Source organism: Poecilia reticulata, chromosome 7 (assembly GCF_904066995.2).
Source record: "Poecilia reticulata chromosome 7, P_reticulata-male-v2, whole genome shotgun sequence".
NCBI classification, from domain to species: domain Eukaryota; kingdom Metazoa; phylum Chordata; class Actinopteri; order Cyprinodontiformes; family Poeciliidae; genus Poecilia; species Poecilia reticulata.
In genome coordinates this window covers 30,017,387-30,039,266 of record NC_088836.1, presented here as the reverse complement: position 1 = coordinate 30,039,266, position 21,880 = coordinate 30,017,387, and the positions used below count along the sequence as shown (strand labels likewise).

At 36.7% G+C, this 21,880-nt stretch overlaps 2 protein-coding genes across 3 annotated transcripts in view; one reads left to right on the top strand and one right to left on the bottom strand.

Annotated features, from left to right (window-relative positions):
* Positions 1-4: 4 nt before the first annotated feature.
* fitm2 (fat storage inducing transmembrane protein 2) lies at positions 5-3,779 on the bottom strand. The gene is made up of 2 exons (XM_008414605.3): positions 3,133-3,779; positions 5-2,231 (listed from the first exon to the last, which is right to left on the bottom strand). The coding sequence occupies exons 1-2, from the start codon at positions 3,303-3,305 to the stop codon at positions 1,637-1,639; spliced, it is 768 nt and encodes a 255-aa protein (XP_008412827.1). The 5' UTR covers positions 3,306-3,779; the 3' UTR covers positions 5-1,636.
* Positions 3,780-9,807: 6,028 nt separating this feature from the next.
* hnf4a (hepatocyte nuclear factor 4, alpha) overlaps positions 9,808-21,880 on the top strand; it is a 35,214-nt gene continuing 23,141 nt past the window's right edge. The window contains exon 1 of one of the 2 annotated variants that reach the window (XM_017305598.2): positions 9,808-10,071. In XM_017305598.2, the coding sequence (XP_017161087.1) occupies positions 10,023-10,071 (49 nt within the window). In that variant the 5' untranslated portion in view covers positions 9,808-10,022. Of the gene's footprint in view, positions 10,072-15,070; positions 15,270-21,880 lie in introns of those variants that run through there. The other variant, XM_008414604.3, reaches the window with a different exon arrangement.

The window sequence follows — 21,880 nt, the reverse complement described above, 5'->3', positions numbered from 1 at the left end:
CTGGTTTTTATTTTTTTTATTTCAATAAAATTAACACCTGGAAACTACAGGTAGTGATGCAAGTTACACTAACAGAAGCTTAAAAACAGAAATGCTTACAGGAAATACATTTTGTTCCCCGTTTTCTTTTCTTAAATATGAATTTTAAAGAAAGAAGATGAGAATCGGATGGATACCCAGCACCCTAAAACACTTGGTTCCCTCTGAAAAGATAAATATGTTAAAATTAACTAACTTATATACGACAAAGCGCCTGATAATGGCAGCCGTCTTACAAACACACAAACATAAAAGTATTTAAACAGGAGGCAGCAGGTTTGGACTAACACGGTGATTTCCACACCCAAGGATTTGAAAAAACAAAATCCGGGATCCAGAAATTATTTCATAAAACAATAAAAAATATTTAAAAACCACTAATACCAGAAGTTGTTTTACTACCATTATTAGATACAATTAAAACGGCATGATTATTTGATATAAAAATGTGCATCTTTTGTTGGATTTACACTTACGCATCCCATTTGTTGTCGGAAGTTAAATATTCTGAATATAAAACTGAAAAAATCAATATGGCTGCCGCATCTTTTTCTTCTTCTCTTCTCAGAAAACATCATTAGTGTTTTTATTCATGAAGTGCAGAAAATTTGCGCTTCCCAGAATTAAAACATGCTGCAGCTTCATTAGAAATGCTTTCATTCTTTCCGTGCTGCGGTTTAGAAAACGTTTAGCCACTGAACTGAACACGTGTTGAATACACGAGGTAAGCACAAATAAATGCAGTAAAAATAAATAACATGCACTTTAAAGAAATACTTTTGTTGGACAACATCATTGTAGACATTTAGAGGCACAAATTGTTGCTTTCCTACCTTTTTAAGCCAGTACTTTGTTGCAAACATCTGTAAAATGATATTTTATATGTTATTAAACTTAGAAAAAGCAGCTAAATTAAATCCTGTTTGCAGGATTATCAACATTCAGCATCAATAGTAAACCACCTCAAATGATGGCACTTTTTGAATAAATGCATACACACAGTAGTGTGTGCTACAAATTAAGCTAAACTGTATTTAAATAATGTTTTTTTTATTTTTTTATTTAGTCTTCTCAAATACTTTTAATTCATTTCATTTTTGGCACATTTTCCAAATCATTTCTAAACCGATTCCTCTAACTGAGGTGAATGAAATTTAAAAACAAAGTAGGTGAAGACATGCAGATGTTTCTGACACAGTGAAGCGTTCTTCTTTAACTGCATCTTTATTCAGTACAAACTCTTAACCTCTGACCCTGAGAGTCGACACTTTTGGTAGATTATTTCTGTTATAACATGGGAAAAATGTTAAAATGAAATAATCTGCAAATGGAACGAGAACTTTTTCATAAATATTAAGGAAATAGCGACTTAAAACAAGCTCCAGTTTCTTGTTGAAACGTTGCTCGTATGTTAGTTTCGTCTCATTTCCAGTGTACCAAGATATTTTCACTAGAAACTGGACCAAAATCCTTGATAAGATTTTGTGTTTCCTGTCAGGATGGAAAAACTTGACACGTCTTCAAGTTTCATGTCCAGCTTGGACCCGGATATAAACAACCTACGGTTTAATGAACCTTGTAAAATCAGCGGTGTGCCTCAGGCGAGCTGCTTCTGTTCTTTCTGCGGGCGCTGCGACGGCAGGCCCGGTGAGAAAGGCTTCCGGTACCAGTACCCGTACGTCAGGTACCACCCAAGCAACCCGCACACGGTTCCCAGCAGCTTATCCTTTGGGTCGTGAAAGTAAACGGAGGTGCAGGCGAACATCCACACCCACGTCGCCACAATCAGGTTCAAATCCACGTACAGCAGGTTGAGCAGCGTCTTGTGCAGCCCGGCCGTCTTCAGCACCGTCATGGCGGACATTTCCTCCATGATTAGCAGGGAGGAGTAGCAGAGGATGAACGAGTGGCCCGAGATGTCGTGGCCCTGCCAGTGGAAGCCGGCCCGCCTGCAGGCAGCTTTCGAGGTGAAATTGTTAGCAATGGGAGCGGTTTGGCTTTCAAAGCAAGAGCCCGTCACATCCTCGATGAAGAGGAAGGTCCCAGTGCAGACGTACCACACGGCTGTTGCTACGGCTAACGCCAGCAGGCGTTTGAGCAGGGCGGAGCGGCTCTGGTTGGCGGGGCTGGAGAAGAGGAGGAAAGGCGTGAGCAGCAGCAGCGTCCATCCCCAGGAGACTTTGACGAAATACCTGCAAAGCAGAACAAATCACTGAAGTTTCCACGCGTTTATGTTTTTTGTCAAACCTTCAGAGTCACAAAGACGACTTGAGAATAATTTGTTAATGAATTTCTCATCTTCCAAACAAGGATGAATTTTTTTTTTTTTTTACTTATTTGACTAGTATAAATTCACAAATCTATACGGAGGAATGTGGATGACAGAAATGTGATAAAACTAGTTAATGCAGTTGTGTATTTGTGTAAATATTAAGAGAAAATTTAAAATGCAGAGGATTTTAAGTGATTACATTTATTTTACATTTAAAGATACCCACACTTGTTTAAATTATTTTTTTAAATAATCAATTTAAAATAATTATTTTTTAAAATAATTTGAAGGTAGTTTATGTGAGGCCTAAGTAGAATCTGGAACATTAAGAATCAAAAATAAATTTATTGCCACATATATTTTCACATGGACAAATTTTGTTTTGGTGCTACAGACAAAATAACTATAAGGCGCAGATAATGTATTGATAAAAATTAAAAAGATTAAGCAAAAGTTCAAATCGGAATGATCTAATACACATAACCAACCCTGGAAACTGCTGAAAATTCACAACTTTTCAATACCGTTTAGGGTCCTTGAGTTTCACAATTTGAAACCAAATCAAAACCAACTTTTACAGACACCCAACATAAAATTAGGTGTTTTATTTGAAATTATTGCTTTGTTATCATAATAAACTATTTAATCCGAACACAACCTTGTATGTTTACATGACCTATTTCCTCCCTGTGACGCTACATCACTGAAAAATCAAGAAAGGAAAAATTACTGTTATATTCTGTCAGTTTAAACATCCTCATCACCAGCAGGTGGGCAGTTTTAAACGTCTGAATGACGCCATTCTCACGGACTGGACTTACAAGTTGACGAAGTTCTTGCTGCTGCTGAAGTAGGACTGCGGAACCAAGTCCAGTTCCTTCAGAATGGACCCCAGTAAAGAAATGAGTAAAAATAACCAGGGAAAAAACTGTCTGACCGCCGGTATCCTCCATAATGACACCAACCGCTCCACAATGACATCTATGGCCGCCATGTTGACGCCTCTGATCTGACTGCGTACGTTGGGCTGAAGTCTGACTGACGTCACCGGTAACTCAGCCAATCGGGCTTCTCCTTCTTCTTCATAGATTTTACTGGCAGTTGGCAAACGGCTTTAAAAGTGCATTACCGCCATCTTCTGAGTTGGAGTTTAAACCAGAAAGATAAACCTACATTCAACTAAAACGTTCTGACTTTACAAGAACTGAGAAAAGTTCCTACTTAAAATGTGACTAGAATCGAAACAAAGTAATTCAAGTAACTTAATCTTCACTTTTTGCTCTTAAAACCTATGCAGAAGAATATTATTCCAGCCATTTTCTTAAATTTCTTCCTTCGCTGCAGATTTTTTTTTCTTCTGTTTGTATAAGATTGGTAGAATAATTTCTCTCTTTGTGGCTTCTTTAGCGTAGTTTTCTGCAAGTTCACAACTCCTACAAAGTCGGATCTATGATCATCTCACTATCTTGACAGGTCTGGAAATCTTAGGAAAATTATTGATTACTTTCAAAATAAAGTTCTAAGATGCTTTTCCCCCTTTGATTGTTTAACGTTAAACGTCTGCATTTCTGTATTTGGTTGTTATGCCGCACTGCAAAATGCACATCGCCACCTAGTGTGCAGATTTGTACACATTTTTTTTCTCCATCAGGTTTGAATTTGAATAAGTGCTACAAAAATGCGGTAATATTAACAGCAAAATAATACCACTAACAATTTTTATGATGAATGCAGAAATTCCGTTAGAATTGTATGAAACTTTGGTTTTAACTCTGGCATTATGCATTTAAAAATATTAACATATAATTTCAAGAATTATTAAAACAGATTTGTAATTTTTTTAAATAATTATGACATGCATAAAAAAAAAATCATTAATCATTCAATTAGTACCTCTGGGCATTTCAGACATTCAATAACATAATAGGGATTGCTTTTTGTTTAGTGGAATGTTTGTTCAAACTGAACGCAGAAGCAGAAATACAATAATGTTTTCTTTGTTTTTTTTCTTCTGATGTGTGATTATATAATTTTATAATTCCTCTAAGCAGAACAATCAAATTTATTTCACATTAATGTTATATTTGTGCTTTACAAATTGTCACTGTGAGTGACTTGTAATGCAGAACATATTATATTTTGCCATTAAGTTCTTGTAATTAAAATAAAAATGTGTAGTTTTATTTATGCTTTTAGTTTCTCTCAGTTTCAGCCTTCATGTGACTCTGACTTGATGACGTTGAGGTTAAGTCTCCGTGTGAGAACCTGACCATCTGCTGCAGAACGTCCTGTTCCTCTTCTGGCCGCCTTGTGAGCCTTGTGAGTGTTCATTTCAGGTTGCAACAAGTTCACAACGCTTTTTATGATATTCATTAAAAAATCCCTCACTGGAAATGAACAACAAAGACAATATTTCCATCAGCTTCACCTTTTAAAAATCGACATTTTAATAGCCTGGATTCAGTTTATAGACATAAAGATCTATTTATATATTAACTCGTGTAGTAACTAGTTACTCAGTTACATTTACTTGAGTGACTTTTTTTGAAAGAATGTACTTTTAGGAGTATTTTTGCTAAGCTGTACTTTTTACTTTTACTTGAGTAAACTTATTTTGAAGTGTTTTACTTTTTCCTACTCCTTTTCAAGCATGTTAAGTTTACTGTAGTACAAAAATATGTCTTTTGCATTCCTTGTTCATTTATGTAATGTTATACTTCTATCATGTTTGAAATAAAACATAAATAAATAAATAGATAAATAAGTATCTCTACTCTTACTAGAGTAAAATTTCTGGATTTTCTATCCAATGAATAAAAAACAAACATGTTTTAACCAAAAATACACCAGACAGTCTTCCTTGAGTAATTTTTTGGACTGCAACTTTTTACTTTTACTTGGCCTGGACAGGAAGTAGGTGAACCTGGAAAGCAAAAATAGGTTACAAGATGAGCTGGGATTCTTCCAGATATTCTTCTTCTCTTTCTTGGCAAAGATGACAATAAAATGCTGAAATTATGGCAACTTTAGTAAATAAGTAGTAGATTTATGCATGTAGGTTAAGAAATATAGTATATATCCAACTTTATGCACATATCAGACCCAGTGTGACACATTGAGGTGTTTTTTTTATTGGTTATGTAACATCGTTATCAGAATCATACAGAAAAATACCTTTTTTATTATTCTCCTATTACTTAAAAATCATACAATGTGATTTTTGGGATTTTTATTTGAGAAAATCCAGAAAAGTGGAAGAACACCTATGATAAAAAAAAATGAAACACTTCTACATGCTTTGCATAATTGGCCGTGTAACAAATACTTGTTCTCTCCAGTTTATTTTATTTATCACATTTCGCAGATGTAAAAACTTAAAAAAAAAAAACTGTGATTGAAATTAATAAAAACTAAAATAAAATAGAAAATCTGAAGTAAAATCTAAAAACTGTAACTCAGTGGTTCTTAACCTGGGTTCGGTTCGATCGAACCCAGGGTTCGATCGGTCTCGGGTTCGGCGGAGCCTCTGCCGCGGAGGTAAAGACACACTTGTGTAAGTAAAGTCGTGATGACGCCCCGCTTTGCCATCACTTGCTGCAGAGGATCACATTACATTGCTTAGCCAATCAGAGGATCACGTTACATTGCTTAGCCAAACAGAGGATCACGTTACATTGCTTAGCCAAATAGAGGATCACGTTACATTGCTTAGCCAATCAGAGGATCACGTTACATTGCTTAGCCAAACAGAGGATCACGTTACATTGCTTAGCCAATCAGAGGATCACGTTACATTGCTTAGCCAATTAGAGCTGCGGAGGAGCCCTGATTGAAGGAGTTCCACTCTGAGCATGGATTTGAACTTGGGTCTTTAATTACTTCAGCAAAACTCACTGTTTTTACCAAATTCTATAGTCTAAATCTGCTCCTTAGTCGCCTCTTTTCGGGGTTGTTACTGCCTCTAGTGGTGTGGGGATGGTAACACAACTAATATAATTACATTACTAAATCAGAATACCGCAAAGTCTTTATTATTTATTATTAATTTTTCATTCTCTTAAGAATGTAGAGCTAATTAAATAATCTAAACAAGTCCTTAAAGTGGTTCCAGTTTCTCTCAATGGCCAACCTGTTGAAACTGTGGCAAATGTTAAATACCTTGGGTCGTTCCTGGACAGTCAGTTCAACTTTGCTGAAAACACTGACTATATTTTGAAGAACTGTTCTCAGAGACTCTACCTTTTAAGAAGACTTAGTGACTAGACTCTTGTTGGGTCACCCCTATGTCTTGAATTTGGAGGGAAAAAATAATTTTATTTATCACTACAGAAGGGTTCAGTGAATGCGCATATGAAACTGCTTGGGTTCGGTTTCTCAAAAAAGGTTAAGAACCACTGATGTAACTAATCAAAACCTGCAAAACTATTAAACCTTGGTTCATACAAACCATAGCCATCATGATCAATGCAAATAAATAACAAATAACAACAAATAAATAAAATAATGCATACTAAAATACTAAAATAATTAAGGAATTGTAAAGACAATTGGACCAAAATTCTTCCCTAGTATCATAAAGCTGATGTGTTCACACATTTAAACTTCGGCTAGTTCTGCAAACTACTGAACAATGAATTATGTGTTGCTATATAAAACCCCAGCAGTGACAGAGGAAGTAGAAAATACAGCAACGACTTTACAACATCCAGCAGAGCGTGTTTACTTTTCACACAAACACCGGCGGGAGAAACTAATATTCAATTCTGAGAAGAACCAGAACTCAATACCTTAACAAAGGATCAAAGATGGAGGCACATCACTTCAAATTATGTGTCTTTTTACTGATGGGGAACATCAGACCAGCTGAACGCTAGCATAACAAGTTGAGGCAGTTGCCACGGCAACAGCTCGAGGGGAACGCATCACCTGATGAATGTTTTACACAAACGTTGCTGTTGATTCTTCAGACTGCAGCGAGAAAATACTATTTTTAACAAACCAAGTGATGAGTTTTAATTAGAAAAGTAAAAGTTTCTTGACAAATAAAAACTGAATCTGAGGCGAGCTACTTATTATAACTTCAGTTTGACAAGTGAAATATTTTCGTTTTGCTGTGCGAGTCACTCCCACAATAAAACAATATAATTTATTCTTCTGTGTGTGTCTGACTGGCCATTAATTAAGTCATAAATCAGTGATAATTCACAGCATCATGCAGGCAGGTAATATGTTGTTGGCAAGTCGTGTTTGTTCAATGCTGCTGCAGGAAATTTTCTGGCCTGCATTTCACCTCATTACGTCTCCCGATTTACCCATCGGAGACTTTCTCCGCCATAAAACGAGACACTAATGCAGCTTTTATGGTCAGAAAAGAGGAGAGTATTAGTTACGCTCGCAATTTGTGAGCACAAACAGGAACCATGTGAAAAACAGAGCGGCTGAAAACGTGTTCGCACACATCTTCACATTTTGTCAATTTTCACTGGGATTTCATGCATGAATTCAAGACAGAGTAAAGGAAAGGTGCTTTTATACATTTTGAAACCTCAGTTTGCACTTATTGCTGCAGATTCTCTGCTTGATTTAGGTCTGGACTTTAACTAGGCCAGTCTAAACCATTCTAATTAAGTAGTTCTTGCGGATGCATCACTTTCAATTCCTTTTAAAGCCCCTAATATGTTTTAGCTTCATCCATTTTCACTGTTTCTGCAAAGTCAAAGCAGCCCCACAGCATGACACTGCCACCACCATGTTCTACAGTGGTGATGGTGTGTCTAGGGTGATGTGAAGTGTTAGTTTTCCACCAGACAAATGAATAAACAAAAACATTTTGGTCTCATCCAACCACAACACTTTCTTCTACATGACTGCAGCAAACCTTAAACATGACTTCTGATGGTTTTCTTTCCAGCAGCTGCTTTGGTTTTTGTCATAATGGCTGCATTTGTGGAATCAAGATGAATACTATTAACATCTGCTCAGATTTTTCCACCTGAGCAGTAGCTGATCTCTGCAGCTCCCCAAGGGCTAACACGGGCTGGGAAATATTTATTTAATTTCCAGATGATGGATTAAACTGAGATTCCATCCATCCATCCATCGATTTTCTTTCACCCTTGTCCCTCAGTGGGGTCAGGAGGGTTGCTGGTTCCTCTCCAGCTAACGTACCGGGCGAGAGGCGGGGTCACCTGGACAGGTCGCCAGTCTGTCGCAGGGCAACACAGAGACACACAGGACACACAACCATGCACACACACACTCACACCTAGGGGCAATTTGGAGAGGCCAATTAACCTGACAGTCATGTTTTTTGACTGTGGGAGGAAACCCGAGAACCCGGAGAAAACCCATGCATGCACAGGGAGAACATGCAAACTCCATGCAGAAAGACCCCAGGCCGGGAATCGAACCCAGAACCTTCTTGCTGCAAGGCAACAGCTCTACCAACTGCGCCACTATGCAGCCCTAAACTGAGATTCAAAGCCTTAAATATTGTTTTATGACCTAACCTTGAGTGATCTGCTGTGTTTCTTCATTAATATTCCATAAATAAACCTCTGAGGCCTTCAAGGAGCAGCTGTTTTTATATTAAGATTAAGTTTCTCACAGGTGGACCCCATTATTTTTTCTATTTGAACTTGAAAAGCAGCTTTAGTTAGTACTATCAGAATAAAGGGAAGTGAATAAATATACATGCTACACTTGCTTTTTTAATTTTTATACATTTTTTTTATACAGACTGTCATATAAATTTACTGTGAAATTCATTCATATTGGTTCAACCTTGACAAATTTAGAAAAACTGAAAATGTTTAAACAAGAACCAACTTGGCTAAAAACTAAAAAAAAAATAGATGGACACAAAGTTATTTAGCAGCCATTTGTGACTATTCTCAGTCATTTTGAATGAGACAAACAGCTGCTATATATGTAGGCGTTTGTAGCATCTTTAGTTAGCTTAGCATAAAGAGCTAAACAATTTGAACTCCTTCAGTTTCTCAGACACTTTAGAAAACAGGAGTTAAACTCTAATTAAAAATCAAACATAAATGTGAAAAGATGTCCACTGAACGCAGAGAAAACTGAAATATTTTTGTTTGTTAAGGTTTTATCAGAACTTTTAGACTCCCCCCTGCTTTAGATTTTTAACTTTCGCTTTCATCCGTTTGGGTCTTAAACCCCAGCAGCTGAGCAGTAAATCACTTTTCCCCATCAGTCAAACCAAAGTCAACAACATCACCCACCACTCGCTCTGAGTGCTGCCACCCTCTGCAAATTCTCCACTCCTCTCCGTCCTTCCCCACCCAGTTTCTCCGAATCGTCTCCCATCCCTGTTTCTAACTCTTATTCTGCAGAAACTGTTGTTTATTGGATGACAGAGACAAAGAGAGAGAGAGAGAAAGTACATCATAACTTTTTTTTTCTTTTCTATTTGAGTTTCTATCATCATGTTGCTATAGTTACAGAGCTGCTATATGGATTGGTGTCCATAAGAGCCTGGTTACTGTTTAACCTCCCCACCCACATTTGCCCAGATTAGGAAAATCAATAAGATAACAGCAGCAACGCCGGCCTTACCTTGCGCTAACGACACCCTTCTCACACTACGGCACGTTTGGGCCAAACTCGCACATTTTTTACATCTCATACTATAAAGAAGGACAAAGCTGGATCTTTACATTTTTACGCTCCAGAGGAAATAAATGACGACATGGTCAATGTAAACACTCAAGTCAGTTCAAGTATGGAACCTCCGTTTGGTGAGTACTCACTTTCTGGCTACACGCTTGGTGAAAAGGAACAAAAATGTGTTTTTCTTTGTTTTGGGATTGTTCGATTGTTTCCGTTGTTGCAGACATTTTTCTTTGTTTTTTTGGCTCTGAGAAAATTCATAAACATGTCCGCCATATGTGGCTGGCTTTTTCACACGGCTGGAATCCAGGAGGTGTGTCAGAGAGATGGAGGCTGTTAAAAATGTAGGCAGTGGGAGAGCGAGACGGTCACGAAGGTTTCAGAGATGATGAAACAGAGAGAAAGAAAGAGAAAGTTTGAACAGACCCTGGTTGCTCTCATCCTTCCTCCCTTTTTTCTTTTCCTCAGCGTTGACGTCATTGTTCCGGTGAGAGCAGGTCCAGTTAGTAGTTTCAGTTGGTGAGAGGTTTAGTTGCCCACCTGTAGTCATTCATTCACTGATTTGCATGTTACAGTGGGACGCAGAAATGCAAATCGATGTATTTTCATAAAACCCTGGACGAAAATAAAGGGGGCTGAGAAAGCTGATTTATTTCTGAATGTGGGATTCTATAACTGATCCCATCTTATATTTATTTCACATTAACACCAGCCAATAGTCTCTACAATCTACAAATCCATTTACAAACATTCACTGGCATGTGGGGAAATATGCAAAACCACATTTTAACGAGAAATCTTGACCGTACTCTGCTGCATATTTTTCTTGATCATAGTGTAATAATCCTGCTGTCAGGGTTGTAAAGTCTGCAAGAATTTACTGGTAAATACTAAGAGGTTTCTGCAGCTCAATAATAAGTTTCAGCCTCATGGAAAGAAAGATATTAGCATCCTAAGATGATCCTGGTGACAGTTGTGTACATTCTTACTTCTTAAAATTGTGTTTTTATTTATTATTACTCAATAATAGAATAGATCAGTTATGAATTAAGATTTTAAGACCGACTTACTGAGTGGTTTCAGTACTGCAGTTTGAAATGATGCCCCACTGCTGGGTCAGTACTGCATAACTTTGATCACATTAATCTCACTGTGTGGCTCCAGAGTTAATGCTGGCAGATATTTGGCATAATTAGTGTCAGAAATAACAGCAGAAAATCATCAGATACTAAAATCAGATGTTTATGAAGAAAATAAAAAATGTGTTAGAAAAAGAAACGTTAAAATGTGTGATGGGAGAATTGAGTCAATGAGGCAACAAACAATAATTCATGTAGCTGCTCTGTGTCTTTTAAAGCATGAAAAGCAATAACTGAGTGTTAAATCAGGCAAATAAAAACTTAAAGAGACGATGGATCAGATGTTATGGACGTACAGCTAGAAAAAATAAAATAAAGGTTCAAACTATTTTGTAACTCATTTTTGAAAGTGAAACTCTGTAAATATATCACAGATTCACAGAGTGAAATATTTCAAAGCAGTATTTCCGGTAGTTTTAATGATTACATCTTCCAGATCATGAAAAAACAAAATCTAGTTTCTTAGAAAATTTTAATATTACATTTCAAACAGAAAATCTAAAGATGATGAAGAGTGTGTTCATTTCTATGAGCTCTATACTTGGTTGGGGCTCCTTATGCATGAATTACTGCATCAATGCGGCGTGTCATGGAGGCAATCAGTCTGTGGAAATGCTGATGGAAGCCCAGATTGCTTTGATAGTGGACTTCAGGTTGTCTGAATTGCATCGTCTTCCTCTTGACAATACCAGATTATTTCTTCAAGCATCGTGGATTCTGTCCTCTCCACTTTTCCTCCAGTCTGAAATGGGAGACCTATAGGTCTGGAAACGTCGATTTCCAGATTAAATCTAAACTTTAGCTTCATCAGAAAAGAGGATTTTGGACCACAGAGACATTTAATCATATTTAATTATAAACAGACATTCCAAAATGGCTGCAAACAGCAATAATACAAACGTACATCTTTGAAAAGCAGAAGTAGAGCCTCCTGCACAACCAATGTAAATGCAGCAAGTTTCTTCTGGCTGGTGAGTCAACAAAAAAATCTCTTCTCTTTTCCAGCAGCCATTGTACAGCAGCTCAACCACCTGACCAAATGTCCTGGAGCTCAGTTTGGGTTGCTAGGTAACCGGCTGGGCTTCGCTGGGGTTGCTAGGTAACAGCGCAGTTCCTGCTGATTTGTGGCGTTACATTCGGAATGTTTTTGAAACGGCTCATTTTCCAGAAAAAGCAGCAACTTATTGCCAAACACTGACTCAATTTTGTACAAAAATGTGCGAAACGTAAATTTGTTTTATAACATGTCACCTTTAAAAAACTTTGTTTCTGCCACAGTCAGTCAGTTTTATTCACCCGAAACATGACAGCATCACATCAGGGCTACTTGAATTTAAAAAAAAAACAGTAAAATTTGCCTCTTTGTCTTGGGATGAAGAAGTAATTAGGATTCAGGAAACTCACATTGCAAAGGGAAACACAAGACCACTAACCCAGAGACTCCAGTTTATTTTGACCAGTAAACAAACAAATCTGATTTTTCAAACAGCCAAAATGTTTTTAATTCTCTCTCACAGACACAGCTCCCACTTATTACACTTGGTCTCCACTGAGTAAGAAATGATTAAAACAACTGAATTTATTTGATAAATCTATAAATAAAGGAAGAGACGCTGATCTGAACGGTGAGAAAATTTGTTGTTTAGACATTAGTTGCGTCATACTAACTAAAATGAAACGTTTTAGAGAGCAGCAGCAACGCTTTCTGAAGGATCTGTTTACAGTTTACTGAACGCTGGTCAAATCCTCCAAAACCAGGACGTTAATATTACAAATGCATTCTTTGGCAGCTGTGGCCTTTAAGCTCCTTTTGGCCCAGACTCACTGGAATTTCTTTGGCCCAACAAGTCGAAACACAGATTTTATTTAACTTTATAAAGAAAGAAAACACTTTAACAGTTTGAAAACAGGACTGAATTTACTTTTCGTTGTGAAAAAGTACTCACACGATTGCAGATTTCTCATGATTTTGCATTTTTTTTGGTTGCATTCATTCATTTCATATCATCAAACTCATTTTTCTATTTTACGAAGTTAATCTGGGTGAATATTAAAAGCAGTTATTTTGTGATTATTTTCTGCATAACTGGAAAAAAATGAATCCAAACCCAAATGACCCAGCGTGGGAAAGCAGTCGGCCCCAAATCCTAATAACTGTTCAGGTATTTTAGGTTTCAGCAGCTTGTTTAAAGTCATGACTCAGCATTTCAATCAGTCTGGGCTTTGACAGGGCCATTCCAACACATTCATTTAGTTTTTTACTTTTTTCTTTTTAACCATATTGAGTTTTATTTGGGGGCTGCACAGTGGCGCAGTTGGTAGAGCTGTTGTCTTGCAGCACGAAGGTTCTGGGTTCGATTCCCAGCCCCGGTCTTTCTGCATGGAGTCTCCATGTTCTCCCTGTGCATGCATGGGTTTTCTCCAGGTACTACAGTTTCCAAAATTAATTCATTATTTAGCACAAATTAATATACAAATTTTAACAAAGAGCTAAGCTAGGCTAGCTTTTTCTCCTTAATAATTGACATTATCATCTGGAAACTCTCGGGTTTTTACTTTTTTCCTCTGATCTGATATTAATATCAGAAGATATAGGTAATTTTTCACAATTTTTAGCCATTTTATCAAAAACATTTGTTGCCATTTCATTCCTCCATAGCCTCTTTCGTTACATACTAAGTGGGAGCTTATAGAATAAACACTGTTGGTGTCAAACACATGGCGTTAATAGCTCAACGGTCTCAGTAGAGGACAAACTCCCAGTAAGGAGTGTAAACAGGACAACAGCCGGTAGATAGGCTCATTCTGTTTGCCTACAAAACTGAAACACGGCCTCTGAGTTCATCAGAAAGTACTGAGGCTAAAAATAATACGGGGTGGGCTGTTTATGGTATAACAGAAAAAGAAGCCTAAATAATGTAAACTAAAATTCAGTACTTTCATAAATCCCTTGGGAAAAAACATATGTTTACATCTGTTGATTTACTGAAGCAAAACTGAGCAGAAAATCTACTTTTAACATTAAGGCGTTTTTTTTTATTAGCACCAGCTTTGTAGAAGTTAAATGAAAGCATGACTGAACAGCAAAATGTAAAGTGTATAAAAAAAGACAACTAGAAGTGAAAAACTAAGCTTTTTTCCATAAGTGAAAAATAAGTCAGATATTTTCTAACTACAATATAAAGAGCATACTCATGGAAATGCATAAATCACAACATCTAATTTAGTTTTTATGTTGCTGTATTTCTACTGATAAGAAAAGTACAAGTTTCACCTGTAATATGGGAAAAATGTGTAATAATGTGCCAGTAGGACTTGTCATTTTTTAAATTGATATTCAAGAATTTTTGACTTAAAACAAGCTCTTTTATCTTGCTGATTTCAAATGAATTAAGATGTTTCCAGTAGAAACTGGGCCAAAAACACTTGGTAAGATGTGATGTTTCTGCAGAGCATAAACACTCTGTGACTTTCTGATGGTATAATACTTATCAGCAGGAGTGCGGCTGCAAATCAAACTCAGAAAAGGAGACGATATCCGAAAGAGTAACAAAATTTTCAAGACATTGTTTTTCATTCTTGTGCCAGTCTATATGTAATGTGAGCGATGCTAATACCAAAAAGCACCAAAACGTTTTTTATTTCTATTTTATTTTAACAAAGTGCATTGATCTTTCTATGTATTTGGTTTGAAGCTGGAGTACCCTGAGAGAACTGAAATATTCATGTGGAGAGCAGTCAAATCCAGGATACCCTTGATGTTAGCTTGTAATGCTAACATCTCCCTCACTGTGAAGATCTGATCCAATCTTTAAGAACAAATCATTATTACTCTCAAAAGTGATGCAAAGGGGGAACATCTGAAAACAAAAACATTTATCAAAGCTACACTAAATATTAGCTCCTCGCTGCTCATTCTGAGGTATTTTTACATCGTTAAACTATTAATCTGGGTGTTCAGGACTCCAATCAAATCTCATTGTGACAGGCATTAGGGGATAATCCCCATGTGGCCTCACAGTCAGCCGCGGGGCCCCAGCAGCAGCGGCGGCACTGCCTCAGCCTGGCTGGGCCCGAGAGAGCCGCCGAGGCTCATGGGCCGTCGATCCGCGCGCCGGCTCGCTGTCAGAGCTCGGCCTTCACAGGGATGTACTGTCAGGATGGGACGCTGCGTTTCAACGACCCAGGTAAGGGTCAGCTGGGTCAGCTGCGGTTTATCTGGGCGTTGGGGAACAGAGAACAGGAAGCTCTGCAGAGATGGAAAAGCTCCTGAAGGCAGGAAAAAAGAATACGGATTCACTGCAAAAACACCAAATTTTACCAAATATCTTTTAGTTTCTAGTGCTAACATCTTAGTAGAGTTGAACTGAGCCAAAACTAACTGTGACTTTTCAGCAAAATATGTTATAGTAATACTCAATGCTACCCTCACATTTAACCGGCGAGTATATCTCAAATAAATACGCAAATACATGTACACGTACGTTCACGTTTTAATCAATATTAAGGAATTATTTACTTAAACGAAGCTCCTACTTCCTATGTTGCCAGAGTTTGGTAGTAACTAGTTAAATTTACTCAATTACATTTACTAGGGTAACTTTTGTGAAAAGATTTACTTGTAGGAGTATTTTTACTACGCTGTACTTTTTACTTTTGCTTTATTAACTTTATTGTGAAGTATTTCTGCTCTTACTTGAGTAAAGTTTCTGGATTTTCTACCCACTGAATGAAAAACAAACGTTTTAAAATAATTTCTAGACACAGACACACACAAAAAATCTTCTTTTGCCTGACTTTGTTATTTTTTGTTACTTGAATTATTGTCATTTTCATCTGTAAAATACCAAAATTTCCACTTAACTTTATATTTTGCTCCATCTGATCATGTCATTTTTAAATATTAAATGATTGATCATTTGATTATTACTCAGTATTTGAGTAGACTTTTTACCAAATACTTTTTTTTTAACTTTTACTTGAGTAATTTTCTTGGCTTCTTTTTACTCTTATTTAAATTAAAATATGCTGAAGTAGTGATACTCTTACTAGAGTATTTGGGGTACTTTACCCACCTCTGTATATTGCTGAAAAGTTACTTGTAAGTTAGTTTTGTCTCACTTCAAATGTACTAAGACATTTGCACCAGAAACTGGACAAAATATGTTTTAAGATTTACTGTTTTTGCAGTGTACAGCTGAGATATGTCCTAAAACAAATCCCTGAGGGACTGTTTTGTGTTTTTGCAGTGTTGTTTTGAGAGGAAGGAGAATGTTTTGATTCTCAGGTGAGTCCCAAATATTGAGGTCAGGATCCCAGTTTGAATTTTAAGCAGCAAGTGGAAAGTGATGTGGTCTTAATGCAGATTCCAGAAATTAAACTGCATTTAAAAAAATTATTCCTGATATATTTTTGCTGCATTCTTGTTGTTGTTGCTGAGCCACTGTTTGTTGTCAATATGAGCTCATCAGCAGTCTTTGTGTACACATTTGAGATCACACAAACCTTTTTTATTCTCTGGATCAGAGATAATAAAAACTAGAAATCCCTCTTCTAACCTATATTAGGTCCAGTTTTAATTCTGCTTTATGAATAATTTGTAAGCAGACCAACTAGGATTTTTGAGACGCAAAATCTTACGTGTTTTTGGTCTAGTTTCTTAGTGCAAATGTCTCACTTGAAATAAGTCAAAACTAACTTTGAAGTAATTTTTTTAGCAAGAGGAGGTTGTTGTAAGTAAATAAGTCCTTAATATTCAGAAAAACAAGTTATATTTCCACTGGCAGATTAGTTTACGTATTACAAGAAATTTTTTCCCACAAGTGAATAAATCTGCTAATGGAACAAGTATATTTTCATCAATATTAGGGATTATTGGTTTAAATAAAGTTCCTATATCTTATTTAAAAGTTAATTGTAAGGTATTTCAAATGTACTGTAAGATATTAGCACTGGAAACTAGACTAAAAGTACTTTGTGAGATTTTGTGTTGTTGCAGTGAAAAGTTTGGAAAATGTGCTGAACTTGACCGATGAATTAAGGTGGAATGTTGCTTTTTGTCCACGCGATGGCAGCAGCGAGCTGCATTTTTACTGTACTTAAAAGGAAAAACTGAACATTTACTGAGAAATTATCAATGATCATCAACTACAGCATTATACATGTAAATATAAAAGATCATACACAGTGATGTCCTAATATGGTGTGATATAAAGTACATTCTTTTCAAACTTCTGATATCAAAACTTGTTTACCTTTATCTTTAAAAATGTATGACGTAGTTTGAGAAAAGCAACAAATACATAATTTGTGACTAACATGTTTTCAGTACAGGCTGATCAATTCAGTACAGATTTGATCAGCCTACCTATTGAGGTTTGCCAATTTAATATGGCACTGATGCAAAAAGAAAAAAAAGTCATTTTAATTTAAAATGGATGAAACATCAACATAGGATTCTCCAGTTGAAGTTCAGTCTTGTTATTTTTCATTAAAAAACAGTAAAATAGTTCTTCAGCTCAGCAGTGAATGGGACTCTCAGGAGTTTCAACACCATCCTTATGTTGCCTACACAATTTCAAAATTAATTTTATCAATCAAATCAAAGTTTTTATCTGTATACTGCCAAATTACATGAACATGAAAAGATTTTCGATGTTATTTAACTTTAAGAAGTAAATAACATGCAAAGGCAGCTATTTATTGATATATTAACATTTTCTTAATGAGTTTTATCTATAGATTCTGCCACAACCATCGATGTAACAGAAACCGTAAGGGAAAAAAATAAATAAAAATAAAGCTTTCTGCCTTCTTCCAGTGCTAACTATAATCAAGGGTCTTGGTGCTGTCAATCACCCTCATGCTCCTGCTCTTTCCACCATTGCTCAAAGGTATGTTACAGCTAGCAAAGCCTGTTAGCTTAGTAAGCATGGACGGCGATGACGGCGGCTGAACGATTTTCCTGTAATGTTAAGTTGTTAGCACATAGCAGCGAGTACATGAGGATGATTGGCAGCGTTGTATACAAGTTGTTGTATGTTTAGAGCCTCTTCCTGGCTCTGAGTGGTTGGTTTTGGTTGAGAGTGGTGATTTCTTCAGATGGCAATAGTAGCTCAAGTAGGAGAGAGTGCTTTTCACAGATTATCTGTGTCATAAAATACTGTCACGACATGGTAATATGAGGGAATATGGGTAAATTTGAACAAATATTTAAAAAAAAACATTATTTATATATTATTTAATTAAAGGTACAGTACATAGTACAGCTTTAACGAATAGTTTCCGTTAGACTAGTGTTGTAGTTTGGCCGCCGACCAGCAGAGGGCGTCCGGGCCGGTTAATACAGAAACCAACATGGCGGTGGAGCCGTATCAGAACTGGAAAGAGAAACGGTCCAAGCCATGGTCCAAACAAAGTCCGCTGTGAGACGCTAAATGCACCGCATGCGACTCTGTTTCGAAACATAAACACTGGACAAGCTCCTTAAGTTTCACATTAATAACTCCGCTCATTTATCAGCGTCAACTTCTCGTTCAAAAATGACTGCTGCGCTACGAATTTATGACGACGTCGACCCGTTTAAACCCCCCTTAATACAGAGAACAGTTGATAATCAGGTTTGATATTTAGAAATCGCTCTAAAAGTAGTTGACATGTCTTGTTTTTCAAGCTAAGGAGGTAAAAACGTCTATTGATCGGTTGACGTTCTGAAGGAGCCCTAGAGATAAAAAGCTACTCAGAGCGGAGCTGCTGACAGAGGGGATTAGCACACCAGTCAAAATGAATTCTCAGCAAAACAGAGTTAATGATTATCGAGCTTTATCAGACACTGTGATTGATTTACGTCAAGCATGGCTCTTCGTGTTTATTGATGCAATTGTTTACTTATTTGCTGCACAGAGGCTACTTGGGGTTTTATTTTTTTTCCTCACTGTGACTGGATATGAAACGAGGCCAAACAGGTTGGACTGAGTTTTACACTCAAAAAATATGTTTAAAGGTTGAACCTGCCTGGCTTATACTTAAAGGAATGAGTGATTCAAATTTTGTTTTTTGTTAGTGTTCAGAAATGCACTGACATAAACATTGATTCTTACTTGATAAGTTTAATTTACATTTAAAATTTGAATAAATGAAGTTTTTTTTTTTTCATTTAAATAAGTGTATTTTTAACATTGAAGCACCAGTTTATGCTGTGAAAATATTCACATTTAAATAGGCATGACTTTTTTCCCCATTACTCTTTCACAAATAAGTTAAAAAAAAACAAAATGACAAAACAAGATGGGATGTCAAACGATCAATTATTTTAAACTGCTTAAATCATTTTTATAAAAATAGCTCAAAATAAGCTCAAGAAATAGAATAAAATTGTTATAAAACAAAACGTTCAACTCAACTTTTATGCAAAATCTTTAAAACAAAGTCAAAAACATGTCTTTTTTTTTCTTATACGTTTAATTATGTAAAAGTAAAGCTGCAGAACATAAAAGGAAATCTGTTTCAAAATAATATCCAGTAGTGTAAATCACAGTCTTCCACTGGCACAAATGAATTGCTATCCACCGCCGAGCCACAGGGGCTTGCATAAGCTGGCTTATTTGCAGATAGTTATCTGTTGACAAGGTCTTTGCCATGACGCTTCACTCACCTATCTCCTCCATCTCCCTCTTTCTGCCGGCCTCAAATCTGCTGCAGGCAGCATATCGTCTCCCTGTTTCACTCTTAACATCGTCAACATGCTCCTCAATGCGCCTTACATTTCCACCGTGTTGCAGATCTCTCAGAAACAATCCCCAAAATAAGACAGAGTATATTCCTCATCTCCTCCAGGCCACAGCGGTCGTCTTTTTCTCCCTCCAGCTGCTGCCTTGCTCATTTTTACCGTTTTGCTTCTTCCCCGGCCGCTTGCCTTTGAGATCGGACTTGGGGGAAATGAAAACTAGTCATTGAGGAGAAGGTACAAATAGGCAGTGGTTACAAATGGAGTTTGGTCAGTGGTCGGAGATTCCTATTCAGAAGATAGACAGGACTTTGCTCACAAACTGGAGTTTGAAGTTTCAAAGGGGAGAATCATACAAGTGTTACATCAGGTCTCGGCGATCCTTTGACTTTTAGCCCCAGGGCAGGAGTTTGGGTGACTGATTATACGGCAGCTGTGTCTGGCCCTTCATATTTCTCCAAGGCAACCATTTAATATCATCTCAAACCACAGAAGCGAACAAAACCCTGATGCCACATTTTATTCTGCCATCATCTGAAAATGTAATGAGTAACAGAAAATATAAACTATGCAGAGAAAACTGGTTTTATTGCATGATGTAAAAATGCTTTGCTACAAACACAAACAAAAAAACTTTAAGTAGAGGCCTCAAGGATTGTTGTCCTGCAACTTCTAGATGAATCTCTGCTTTGTCACTCCAGAGTCCAGGGCCGGTCCAAACCTTTTTGAGGCCCCAAGCAGATTTTCTTTTAAGGCCCCTTTATCCCAACAGGTGAACACCAGACACTTCATCACTCTAAAAGTGTAACATTCCTATAATTAGCCTAATTTTTAATTAGCTTACATCGTACTAGTGTTACAATGGAAATTGGTTTTAACCTGACAGGAATCACAAAAAATATATTTTAAAATGTAAAGTGATATTTAAGGATGCCACATTATTTTAAATATTTGAAAATAACATCAGCTGATAAATACAAAATTTACAGCAAACAAGTTAGCACGTTTAATGTTGTGTATTTTCCTAACAGTGGCAGCAGCAGGAAGAAATTAACCTATTTGTGTAGAAACTATGCCTTTCCATATGTAACACCATTTAGTTTGCTCAATTCAGTTTAATTCTTTTCTTTTTATGATGCTTGTTTTTTGCTCTTGGGGGCCCCCTGGTGGTGTGGGCGTGCTGATCAGCCGAATAACTCGCATGTGCCTTGTCAAATAATCAGGTCATTAGCAGGATTCTGTAAAACTGAGGAGGGAATTCAGTCATTTTATTCCTGTGTGTTGGATTAGAGACACATCAGGAAGTTATAGGACATAAACTCTTGTGGACTGGAGTCGTGGAACTTGTGGAGGTTTTGTACCTTCAAAACAAAAAAGTAAATATGAATGAAATGAATATAACTAGTTGAAAACGCTTACATGTTAACTAATTACTCTTTTACAGCTTATAGTATTTTGTAAACAATTTATTTTATGTCATTTGACATAAATAAACTGGAGAGAAGTTCTAATGCTATAGCTAATACTAACTTTAGTAAGCTAGCAAAATAGAAATTGTGATCCTGGCCTTCTTCCTTGGTCATTAACTAATAAGAAGACACAACCTCAAAGAGTGAATTATTATAAATTATTATAACAAATGTCCCTTGTTTATGTGCTGCAGCCATATTGAAATTGAAGCTCGTAGCTCATGACAAATGTCCAGATCTCCAAATTCAGTCGGTGTTCCAGTTCCTTTTTCCAAGTTGGAGCTCATAAACTCTAAAGTATGAATAAAAATTATTGTCATTGTTTTCACCTTGCATTGCTAACAGTGGTTAGACTGGTGGCAAACCATGTGGTAGAACTCATATCAAACTGGATTAATGGGGCTTAATGTTGGAGCTACAAGCAAAATATTTGTTGCCATTTTATGAATTCAGATGGAAACATGTTCACTAGAGGTGCGATATTAGGTATGTAGCTGATTTAATGAGTATTTATCACTCCATCTCCATGGTGCTGCAGCCATCTTGGATTTTGAGGTCAGGGTTGGTGGTATGTTGAAGAACATCTGACTGTTCAAGTATTAGG

What these genes read in the sequence shown, in the direction of transcription:
- fitm2 (XM_008414605.3), bottom strand. Translation starts at nt 3,305, where the DNA reads ATGGCGGCCATAGATGTCATTGTGGAGCGGTTGGTGTCATTATGGAGG. An exon ending in AGCAAGAACTTCGTCAACTT is followed by an intron (nt 2,232 to 3,132) that starts GTAAGTCCAGTC and finishes TCTGCTTTGCAG; the next exon opens with GTATTTCGTCAAAGTCTCCT.